The 12003-nt window shown below is 53.7% G+C and overlaps 3 protein-coding genes across 3 annotated transcripts; 1 reads left to right on the top strand and 2 right to left on the bottom strand.

Moving 5' to 3' along the window:
- Positions 1–99: 99 nt before the first annotated feature.
- Positions 100–2833, bottom strand: CTRU02_215307 (mRNA-capping enzyme subunit beta; the record flags this gene model as incomplete). Its single annotated transcript, XM_036731501.1, has 3 exons — positions 100–273; positions 330–809; positions 908–2833. The coding sequence occupies 3 exons, from the start codon at positions 2831–2833 to the stop codon at positions 100–102; spliced, it is 2580 nt and encodes an 859-aa protein (XP_036576709.1).
- A 3523-nt stretch (positions 2834–6356) lies between these two features.
- CTRU02_215306 (pantetheine-phosphate adenylyltransferase family protein) lies at positions 6357–7580 on the bottom strand (the record flags this gene model as incomplete). The annotated part of the gene is made up of 1 exon (XM_036731500.1): positions 6357–7580. The coding sequence occupies one exon, from the start codon at positions 7578–7580 to the stop codon at positions 6357–6359; it is 1224 nt and encodes a 407-aa protein (XP_036576708.1).
- A 778-nt stretch (positions 7581–8358) lies between these two features.
- Positions 8359–11931, top strand: CTRU02_215305 (26s proteasome regulatory subunit; the record flags this gene model as incomplete). Its single annotated transcript, XM_036731498.1, has 3 exons — positions 8359–8498; positions 8573–11477; positions 11530–11931. 3 exons carry the CDS (start codon positions 8359–8361, stop codon positions 11929–11931), a joined length of 3447 nt encoding a protein of 1148 aa, XP_036576707.1.
- Between the last annotated feature and the right edge of the window lie 72 nt (positions 11932–12003).

Below are 12003 nucleotides of genomic sequence, written 5' to 3'. Positions count from 1 at the left end.
AGACACAGCCATATTTTTTTGGTATCAAACCACCCGAGCCAGCTTGAAATAAGAAAAAGAAGAAGAAAAAAAATTCTTTGAGATGCTCTCGTACAAATATTACACAAAATCGCGACTCCGGCGAGCGAGAATCCGCACGTTATCGATAAATCCTTCTACCAGCTGGGGGTACGAGTGAGGCTCGTTCCTCATGGCACGGCGTTGTTGCTCGAGAACGATGTCCGGTGACAGTTCGATTTCCAGTTCGTGTTCCTTGTCGACGCGTTGGGTATTCTGTGACGGGGTTAGCCGAGTCGGTAAACCTAGACAATCGGACGAGGGTAACTTACTCCAGGACCAGGCATCACCTGTGTCACTTGCGTCAAGTCGACCTGGTAGTGGTTCTGCTTATAGCTCAGGCGATCCTTGTTGCGATCGGGGTACCTCTCAGCATGGCTGACAGCTACGCTCTCCAACTCTTCGATAGACCCGTCCCATGCCATTTCCAGATTGATGCTAATTCGACAGTCAAGGGGGCATGTTGGCAGGTGGATGTGAAGGTCGGCAACTCGGGCTTTTACTATCATGGCCAGGACTTGCTGTGTCTTCATATCGTAGGTAACGCGAACCTTGACAGGTCGCCTGGGTGGGAGGAGGGCTCGAACACATCCGGGAAGACGTGCATGCAAGGAGTTGGGCAGCTCAAAGAACTTATCAACTTCCCGTCGGTGTTTGTACTGAATTTGGACTCGGCCTCGAGCGTTAGGGTTCCGCGGATCGGTCTGAACAACAAGTTGGTTGAGGAAATCGTTGAGACCTCTATGTTGAGCCTGTAGAAGATCAATATCAGCAATGCTCGATTGAATTTATGCAGAGAAGAAAAAGAAGGGGAAAAATACAGCAACGGGAAAAAAAAAAAAAACCATACCTCTGTCATGCTGCTCTTAAAAGCCAGTCGGCCAGTATCGTGCAGAACGCACTCGGTGCCAATAGCTCTCTCGACACGTTCATTCGTGTCTCTGTCAATGAGTAGACCCATTTTGGCCTCAATTTCGAACTGTACGCCACGGCCGATGATCTCGCCTGAGTCGGGATGAAGGGACACGTTCTTGAAGAGGAAATCGGCAACCATCTTTGACAATTCCTCGTACGGGCGGGTTCCGAGAATGCTTTCTTCCCAGGGACCAAGATGGTTCTCTGCTTTCGATTCCTGCATCGGGGGAGGAACGGATCGTGCAGCCTCGGGCGATGCATGGCGACTGGTGTTGCTTTCTTGCTTGGGGGGCTCTTGTTTTCCGTTAACATGTGGTGGCCCTCGTTTTTGCAGCTCAAAGTTGGCCAACTTCAATCGCTTGTTTTCGCGCGCGTTCCATGTTTGTGCCCAAATGGGTGGCGTCGTGTATACCCTCCTCTTTCGCTGAACGATTGGGGAGCTCGCAATGCTGGGGCCGCCATTGACCTCTGCAGGCGGAGGCCGAGGCTCTTTTCTCTCGAGTTCTCCAGGGCTCAAATCTCTATCGGCAAGCTTTCTCTTGGCGGGAGTTGCGGCGCGTTCGCGTTCGGGTTCCACCATGTTGGCGACACTCGGCTGCGGTCGCGGTTCGGGTTCGGGAAGGCCACCAAGGCTGCTCGGCAAGCTCGGAACCCGGGTCTTGGGGCTGACGCTACCACTTTTATCGCGTTCACTATGCGACAGCGACCTTCGTTCGTGGGTGCTGTGGGTGCTGTGGGAGCTGGGCATACGAGGTGGAGGAGGTGGAGGTGTGGCTTGGGCTAAGTGCGATGCGGACAGTCTTTGTTGATAAGGACTTTGTGGTTGCGCAAAGCTCGGCGCTGAGGAAGATTGTCGAGGCCCGGTCTGGGGCGGGCCCAGTGGGGTAGGAGGTTGCGAGTGCTGTCGGTTATACTCAGGCGGCGGGTGCGATTTCGCCACAGGACTACCGTGAGGATATTGCTGACCGTGTTGCTGCGGATGCTGCTGGCTATGTGCAGAAGTAGGAGTAGGAGTCGATTGTGTTGATTGTGAGCGTTGGTGAATATAGGGATGGGCGCCGCCGGGAGTACCAATAGGCGGTGTCTGAGGCATATGTTGTGGTGGCGGCTGCTGCTGCTGTTGTTGTTGCTGTTGCTGCTGCTGTTGCTGCTGTTGCTGCTGTTGCTGCTGTTGTTGTGGATAAGGAGGTGCGGTTGCACCAGGCGGGTGGGAATAGCTTTCCCTTTGGGGGTACGCGTTGGATGGTGGATATTGATGTCGTTGCACAGGGCTTGCAACCTCTTGCGGTGGGCCGGTGAAAGGAAAGGGATAACCACCACTGGGGCCACTCACCGACGATGTCGGAGTGTGACGATACGGCGAAGGAGCGGGCATAGAGGCGCTCTGAGGAGATCGTGCATCGGGATAGGGCCCAGGGGCGCCGGCCTGCAGCGGCGGTGGTGCCGGACGGCCGGGGTAAGGGCCCGGAGTTTGATAAGGCGACTTGGGAGGGTAGGACGGGGTTGAGGCCTGGGGATGAACGGCATACTCCTGGGGCGCCGGATGCTTGCCTGGGGACGAGTGCAAGGCGTGGCTGTACGCAGATTCCCTAAAGGCGTAAGCGGTAGTGGCTTGCGAAGGTGTCGTAGGAGTCTGCTGTTGCGGATGGTGTTGTGGATGTTGCTGGGGCTGCTGCGGATGCTGCTGTAGATGTTGTTGAGGATGCTGTTGAGGATGCTGTTGAAGATACGGCTGCTGCTTTTGCGCATGGAGTGGCTGAGGAGCAGAAGGTGCAGCGGCGGCGGCAGCAGCGGCGGCAGCAGCAGATGCTCTCGACCGATCAGCATCTTCGGACGTGTTCATCAAGCTTCTCAGGTCCATAGTGAAGACCGCAGGGCGTGCAACGGACGGCCAGTATCTATGTGTAGTCTTGCTTGTTTGTCCGGTCCAACACTCCGCCCGGCGTCTGCTGCAATGCGCAAAGTTTCAGCTTCGCCCTGTCAATACCAACAGCTCATGTGCGCGGCGTGCGGGAGGGATTGCGATGGGGTTATCGGGTCGTGGTACTGTCGCGACGTAGGTGATCTATACGGCCGACGCGATTCTACTTGAACAAGATGGAGAGGCAACAGTCGTACATTACGTCGGCATGATCAGGCGGCGAGGGTGATGGGCGGTTGTAGTCGCTATCGCTGTCGGTGTCGGTGTTCGGAGAGACGGGATGGGCTGGGCTGAACTGAATCGGATTGGGCAGAAGCTAAGACCAAGCAAAAGTATGCGAAGCACGACAAGGTCACAGTCGGAATGGTGAATTCGAGGTTGGTATGGATTTGGAGCGCACGCGGTCGAGTGACGAGAGAAGTGCGATTTAGCGACAAGGCACACGACACGGTCGTTGACGGCTTGTGGGGGGTTGAAAGTCGAGTGTCGACGTCAAGATCGAGGTCGAGTTCGAGTTCGGCGAATTGTTTCTCTGGGGCGGATACAAGTCGGAATGAGGTAAGATTGGGATATATGTGGGCGTGCGTGTGCGAATTGGAGTCGTCGCGAATCGTAAATGGGGAGGGGACCGTACTCCGAAGTCAGAGAAGATGAGGAGAAGGGGAAGAAGAGAGAAAAAGAGAAGACATCGGCTTGAAGACGCGCGAAGGGGGGGTGGTGTGTGCGATGCGGATGTGGATGCGAATGGATGTAGGCGCGGGCAATTGATGTCGTGGTCGCTACCTTGGGTGGAGGCTAGGCATCGAAAGCTAGGTAGTAGCAGTAGTAGTCGTAGCAGTAGGGGGGCAAGACACAGGTGCACACACACTAAATGGGATGAATAAATGGGGTGGTGCGTGTGGGTGTGCGTGTGTGCGAGTGGGCGTAAGTGTGGTGGTCGAGTGGTTGTATTCTCAGAAAGAAAACATCTTGTCCTCTCTTTCTCTCTCTCTGTTGCGGCTGCGTGGGAAATTTGGAGACAAAAAGAAAGGATGGAAATGGATTGGTCGCGACGCCGATCGCAGCAGGGTTCCTGTGTCTTGTTCTGCTTCCTGTCTCCCCCAGTATGGATGGATCCTTATGTCTCTCACTTCTCACTCACTCTCAGCTCAGCTCAGCTCAAGGAACTATCCGTCCAAGTTAGTGAGCAAAGATGGGACTCGTAGCTGGTGCATTTGCTGAGCTTGGCTAGATTAGGCTGTCAGTACCAACAGGGCGTCGGTTGGCTGTCTGTCAGAGTGGTAAGTAAAATAAAATAAAGAAAGAAAAAATATTAAGGAAAAAAAAATGAAATAAAAAGGTGATGAGAGAGACACGCCAAGGTAGCAAGGTAAGAGGAGCTCTCTCTCTCTCCTCTCTCTAGTGCAAGTAAAGCTCTTTCACAAAGGCCACAAAAGGAGAGTGAGTGTACATACATGTACATATAAACACATATACACATACACGCCTATAGCTGCCTTTTTCAAGGTATGGTGGCTAGCATTATAGTACATTCACAGCCAAGAAGGGGAAGTGGGAGAAGGAGCAGGGAAAGGTACCATCCATCAGATACTGCTGAGCACGCATCCAAGATTGATATCTCTGAGGGTGGATGGCGACAGGGGAGCTAGCTGCTCTGGTGGTGTATTAGTGGTGCTATGCTACGCTAGTGTGTAGTGAATGTCGGTGCCCATGGGTTTTGGCCTATCAAGAGCCACTCAGGGGGGGTTTTGGGGGGCAGACGAAACGGTCATCGCAGCTCTTTTGCAAAGCACACTGCTGTGTATACATAGCATGTGCTCCTCCTGTAAGGCAAGTGAAAGAATGCACACTTTGGCTGTCCTTTAGAAGGGGGCCACGGCACCCACATACATACATACCCTTACCTTTTGTGTGCATTTACCATCATCAACAGTGCGGTGCCTGCAAAATATGTATGCAAACCAGTATGTTGGTATGATGGGATATGTTGGAGAGCACCATTACAGGAAACCAGTTCAGCTTAGAAGAGTCAATCACCCAGTGGTTAAAAAAGGCGGAAAGGCGGGCTGCACAGCCTTGTCTTGTTTTGCGGTGCCCTGCTTGAACCCAACCTGTCGGGGATTTTTGTTTTATTTTTATTTTATTCAGTTCTCTTCCGCTATCTTTCTTCCCTGTCCTGTTCGACTACGTGTACACTAGTGCAGGTAGAAGGTACTTTTCACTTCTGGCTCACTACTCACTTGTCCACCTCCTGGGAGCTCCAATGTATGTTGTGTGTACAACCCTGACAATGTATAGGTACCTTTATCATACCATGTTCTTCTTGCCAACACAAGTTCCCAGTACTAAGAGGCCAGCCTTAATTATCGATGTAAGTAAACTCATCTTCTCTTTTCTAAGCTACCTACTCACAGTGACAATAATCTGGCTAGATTGGGAAGATATGAGCCTGGATATGGAAGTCGCTCTTGAAGAAAAACTGAAGAGGAAAATACAGAGATCGTATATAGAAATATCAGGACAAGTGTTTTGAGCAAGAATGCTCATGTCAGAGAGAGGGTCACCTACACTACGAAAGTCAACCTTTCAACATTTAACTGCCGTTAGGAGCAGCAGTAAAGAGGAGCGCTGTGAATGAGGCACGCGCCATTGCACGAAAGGATCAGATAGCCCTGATAATTGCACAAACGCAAGGGTATGCTCCAAAGTTCCTATACAGAAAAAGACGTCCCGGAAGTACATGGCGTGTACAAATCCAGATATTTGGACGGGGGCACTAATCGGGGGCTGTGCTGGGCGAAGGTGGAGTCGCGTCGATGGCGCCAGAGGGGTCTGATCGTGCCTTTTTTCCTCTTTTCAACCCCTTCGCGTCCGCGTCCACTTCGGGGTTGCTAACCCTGTCTCTTTTCATCGTTTGAGATTGCTGCTCTGTGGGCCTACTTCTACTCCGCAATTCATGCCTGGCTCTGGCTCTGGCTCTGTACAACCAGTTGTTTCCTGAAATCCTGAGGTATGTATATGTGCTAATATTATATCTGAATAGTACATCAATCCTTTCCCTACTCGCCACTAGCCAGTCAAATGGCTACTCAGGGGGTTTTTCATACGTCAACTCGTCATCCACCCTTGCTTCCCAACTGCCGTGACCTTACATTATTCGTCTCTTGGCCCGTAGACGGATGCAACACCCTAATCTTGATGCGCCTTGGACCATTGTTTCTGTTGCTCGTCATACTCCATGCGCTGGGCTCTCCACATCTACCTCTCATCTTTAAACGACACCTTTAGCCAGTCTTACTTGGGTGCCCTGGTGGTGAACTGTTGGGCAGGGTGGGACAGAATTGGCATCGGCAACGCAAAGATTAGCAATAGGCCTTATGCGTCTTGGACCTTAGGTATCATCTACTCGTGATATTCATCATGCCCTCTGCTCAGCCGTTGAAATGAAAATCCCTCCATCCCTCTACAAGCTCGACTTCGCTGCGGATTCCGCCTTTTGTTGTCGAATGGCAGTGCTACTAATCTTATTCGCAAAGTCATCCGTCCTGGCCGCCTCGTCGCCAAGGTCGTGGGCGTCCAGGACGTCCACTTCATACGTCTCCAACGCCTTCCATCCTTGACTGATTCTCTTGTCATTGACTGCCTTGCCGCCAGACCGTGTCTCCCCAGAAACCACCAGAGCCTCGATCTCCGGCATTGAAGTCGTGGGCCCATACACATCCTGGAACTCGACACATTCAACTACGATGGTGCCGTTCCGGAATCTTGCCTCTAGGTGGCCAGGCTTGGTCATCACCGTCGAGACCGGGCCAGACTTCTTCTTCCATCCGCTCTTGTCCAGTTCGAGCAGAGTTGCTAGGAAGTCCAGGGTGTACTTAACCCTGTCATCCCATGATTGCACAAGTTCGGCATACTTCTTGTTCTTCAGCAGTTGGTCGCCCGCGATGCCCAACACCAGGCGGCAACTAGACCCGGAATCCTTTTCTGGAACCCGTAACAAGAGAACCGCAGCCATGAGCATCAGCTTGTGTCCTGGATGCAGGTGGTCAAATGTACCACCTAGGCAGACCACGGGGTATCCAGGAGTCGGATCCGTGTTGTCTGTTCCAGGACCTTCGAGATTCATGCTCAGCCCAGCTTCAACCACAACCAGCTGCGACTGAAGAATCGTCTGCTTGCCCTCGGCAAATTTAAGATACGTTGACAGAGTGCGGTATCCCTGTTCGCTGTTCACGTGGAAGATGTAGCTCCAAGGGTGATAGGCAGAGGCAAAGGTTGGAAGGTCAACGACAGTCGTGTTGTTTGGTTCGATGGCGGCGACGAAGTCCGGCGCAAATCTGCGGTTGGCGTCATGATCAACAAGTACCACGCGCGCATCAACTGAACCCGGACCTCCGTTCACATCAGTAGCGATGGATTGCTCAGCGCATACGACGGCAATAAGGCTGTAGATGCCAGCCGCAAGAGACTGCGCAGCGGTCCATGACAATGACTTGGTCTTTGGTGAGGCTCCGCGCAAAATGGGGCACACAATGGCAACAACAAGGACGGATGACCGAGCAGGATTCTTGATTTTTGAAAGAACAGCGAGAAGCGAGGGGCGATAGGCTGCGCTGAGTGAGGTACGAGATGGCGGTCGCGGTGGGAAGGGTAGCAGTAATAGACTTGGATGCGATTCCGAACTCATCCTGTAGAGTTGGACAAAGCCAATATAAATGATCCGCAAAGCAAGACAAAGTTGCAGTAAAAAAGCTGAAGATGGAACTAGATAGTGAGCTGGCCTCAGGTGAGTTGTTGACCTTTACTGACTGAAGTGACCTACCCCCCGGCGACCAGACGAAGCGGGGAGGAGGCCGAGGCCCATTGGCTGCGGGTATGTGAGGTCACTCTTGCAGTTTGTACCAAGCAAAGGTAAGCTTGTGCTTGGGTGGATGGTGACGGAAACAGCCAATTCCCATCCACGGCTTCCCCGAAGCTTAACCGAAGTCAAAAGGTGAGGAAAGCACTACCTCAACACAGTCGGGGCTGTGATTACCTCATTCCATATGATTCAGCTGTCTCTCCGGGTGCAGCTTTAACTAGGCACGGCAGCGGCATGCTGACTCATCTTTCGGGCTTGGTCCGTGCTGAGCACCGCTCGTTGCTATTGGCACTTGTTGGATTGGTGCTGCAAGGGCCACTGAGGTACGCTGCCCCAAGGCAAGGCAGAGGCAGGCAGACCTGCCTGACGTGGATGCTGCATTCGCGCCTTTGCCTTCGACGTCCTTCTTCCATCACCAAAACCGCCTCTTCGGAGCTCCCATCACCACCCAATCCGATATTCATCCCATCCCAACCACCTAGTCCGCGCGACGACTCATTTTAGAACCGACTGAACAACTGTCATAAACGTCTCAGTCGCGCATCTCTCTCCTTCTTCGCAGCTAGCTCAAGCTACGCCTTGTCCTCGTGGCCACCTCCCCAAAATGCCTGGCCTGGTATCAGCTACCGGAGTGCTGGGCTTCCTGGCCGATGAGGAGCACGACCTCAAGGTCTTTGCCCTTCAGACCCTCAATGATGACATTGATACTGTCTGGACTGAGGTCGCAGGTGCTCTGAGCCAGATGTAAGGCCTTTCCCCTCCCGCTAATTGCTCCTCGCGGGGCTCTAGCTTGTTTGAGATACTGACCCTTTGCACAGCGAGGCCCTCTACGAAGATGATACCTTTCCCCAACGGCAGCTTGCCGCTCTCGTTCTTGCCAAGGTCTACTACCATCTCCAGGCCTACAATGAGAGCATGACCTTTGCGCTGGCCGCTGGAGATCTCTTCAAGCTTGACGCCCCCGGCGAGTTCGAGGAAACCATCATTTCCAAGTGCATCGACCAATACATTGCCGCCTCTTCCGCCCAGCACACCGTTCCCAAGTCGCCCAAGAACGATAACTCCCTGCCCGCTCTCGCGACCACTTTTGCCAGTGGTGCTGCTGACGGTTCAGCTCTGATCTCGCCCACGACGCCCTTTTCCCAGACGACCCTCCCCTCCAAGTCGCTCCTCTCCCGAGTCTCAACCGACAACACCATCCTCGATCCTACATTCCAACCAGTCAAGGAGGGCCGTTCTGGGTCTATTGCTCCCATCAACGATCAAGCAACACAGCTTGCCCTCCAACGCGTAATTGAGCGTCTGTTCGAGGCTTGCTTAAAGGATGGCAGATATCGCCAGGTCGTCGGCATTGCCGTCGAGGCCAAGAACTTGGAGGTCCTTCGCCGCGTCATCAAGCGAGCCAGTGAGGATGAGAAGCGGTCTAAGAGCAAGTCATCTGACGGCCAAGGTCCCGCCGAAGAGCTCATGGAGTACGCCTTGAGTATCTGCATGGACATTGTTCAAGAACGAAGCTTCCGTACCGAGATCCTACGCCTGATTCTTGATCTCCTCAACGAAATCCCCAACCCCGACTACTTCGCCATCGCCAAGTGCGTCGTTTATCTAAGCTCCGATGAAGAGGCTTCGCGCATGCTTCGGCAACTCATCGAGAACGGCGACCGCAACTCAATCGCCAACGCATACCAGATCGCTTTCGACCTGTACGACAACGGAACCCAGGAGTTTTTGGGCAAGATCATCAACTCCCTGCCTTCTGGCGAGCCTGCCAAGGCCCAAGAAAGTGAGACCACTGAGGAAGAACCTCTGCTCGAGAACCAGCAGTCGTCTGAAGAGGAGGTTTCGGACGAGTTGGCCAAGGTCTACAAGAACATCCGCTCCATCTTGGATGGCAGCAAGACCATCCAGCTGAACCTCGAGTTCCTCTACAGGAATAACCGCACCGATTTGAGTATCCTGAACAAGGTCCGCGACAGTCTGGAGGGCCGTAACTCCATCTTCCACACTGCTGTTACCTTCTGCAACGCCTTCATGAACCAGGGCACAACTAACGACAAGTTCTTCCGCGATAACCTTGAGTGGCTCGGAAAGGCGGTCAACTGGTCCAAGTTCACCGCGACGGCCGCTCTCGGAGTCATCCACCGCGGTAACCTGACGCAGTCCCGAAAGCTTCTCGAGCCGTATCTGCCTCGTCAAAGCGGCTTGAGCAGTGGCTCAATCTTCAGCCAGGGCGGTGCCCTTTACGCCTATGGTCTGATTCATGCTAACCACGGCGCTGATGCTCTTGAGTATCTCAAGACTCAATTTACGTCCGCTGAGGAGGAGGTCATCCAGCACGGTGGTGCTCTGGGTCTTGGTATTGCAGGCATGGGTACTGGCTCCGAAGAGATCTTTGACAACCTCCGAACCGTCCTCTTCACTGACTCCGCCTTGAACGGTGAAGCTGTCGGTCTTGCCATGGGTCTTATCATGCTTGGCACAGGCAACGTGCGAGCGCTGGAAGACATGATCACCTACGCCCACGAGACCACCCACGAGAAGATTGTCCGTGGTTTGGCGATCGGTATGGCCCTGATCATGTATGGTCGTCAGGAGGGTGCCGATGCAATGATTGAAGGTCTTCTCAACGACCCCGACCCGACTCTGAGGTACGGCGGTATCATGACCGTTGCTCTTGCTTACTGCGGCACTGGCAGCAACAAGGCCATTCGCAAGCTGTTGCACATTGCTGTTAGCGATGTCAACGATGATGTCCGTCGTATTGCTGTCATGAGCTTGGGCTTCATTCTATTCCGCAAACCCGGCAGCGTGCCTCGCATGGTCGAGCTCTTGTCCGAGTCATACAACCCTCATGTTCGATACGGCTCCGCCATGGCTTTGGGTATTTCATGCGCCGGAACTGGTCTTGACGAAGCGATTGACCTGCTGGAGCCAATGATGAAGGACCCCACCGACTTTGTCCGCCAGGGTGCCCACATTGCTCTGGCCATGATCATGATCCAGCAGAACGAGGTCATGAACCCCAAGGCCGCATCCATCCGCAAGACCCTGAAGAAGGTTGTGGGTGACCGCCACGAGGATGCCATGACCAAGTTCGGTGCTTCTCTTGCCTTGGGTATCATCGATGCTGGTGGCCGCAACTGCACCATTGGTCTCCAGACCCAGACTGGTAACCTTAACATGGCCGGCATTGTTGGTATGGCAGTCTTTACTCAGTACTGGTACTGGTTCCCCTTCACCCACTTCCTCTCGCTGGCATTCTCTCCCACTTCCATCATTGGCCTGGATCACGATCTTGAGATCCCCAGCTTCAAGTTCCACTGCGCCACCCGCCCCAGCCTCTTCGACTACCCCCCCGAGCAGGAGGTCAAGGCCGAGGAGGGGCCCACTATGGTTGCCACCGCTATCCTTTCCACTACTGCGCAGGCCAAGCGAAGAGCTCAGAAGAAGGAGCGTGCTCAGCGACGTGAGAGCATGGACATCGACTCGTCTGCGAAGCCAACTGTCTCCGATAAGATGGAGGTTGACGAGAAGAAAGACGAGAGTAAAGACAAGAAGGAAGGCGATGCCGTTGAGAAGGAGGCTTCCGCCCCCCCGGCTGACACAAAGAAGAAGGCAGAGAAGGAGAAGGTCGGCTACGACATGGAAAACATGTCGCGGGTGCTTCCCGGACAGCTCAAGTTCATCAGCTTCCCTGCTGGTCGTTATAAGCCGGTCAAGAAGGTAAAGTGATGTCCCATCCTAATCCACAAAGTGTTGTACTAACTAAGAATAGCCCACCGGAGGACCTCTTTTGTTGCAAGACACCCAGCCTGACGAAGAGAAGTCACTTATGGAGGAGAAGCTGAAGAAGGTGACGACAGAGAAGGCTCCCGTCGCCGGCCAAAGTAACGCTGGTGGCTCATCGGCGGGTCTGACGCCTCGGCAGCAGCAGAACATCATTTCTCAGGCCCTTAGAGCTGGCGCTGGTGGTGACCTCCGCTCGCTTAACGAGCTGAGCGAGTTGCTCGGCCGCCAGAGGAGAGGTGACCTCGCCGGCGCGAGCGATGAAAGCGGTGCTGCGGCTGCTGCGGGTGTTCTCACCGCTGTTGATGAGGACGGAGAGGGAGATGAGGAGGCGACTGTGCCCGGTGAGTTTGAGTACTTCACCGACAACGAGGAGGAGGATGAAGACTAGATTTCTAGCTAGGCGCATGAGCCATGTATTTCTATGTCAGGGATGGTTTCTAAAGAATAGATGGCGGAGGGC

This window comes from Colletotrichum truncatum, assembly GCF_014235925.2.
Source record: "Colletotrichum truncatum strain CMES1059 chromosome Unknown Contig_0015, whole genome shotgun sequence".
Classification (NCBI taxonomy): Eukaryota; Fungi; Ascomycota; class Sordariomycetes; order Glomerellales; family Glomerellaceae; genus Colletotrichum; species Colletotrichum truncatum.
The sequence above is the reverse complement of the archived record's forward strand: the minus strand, read 5'-3'. Positions and strand labels throughout refer to the sequence as shown.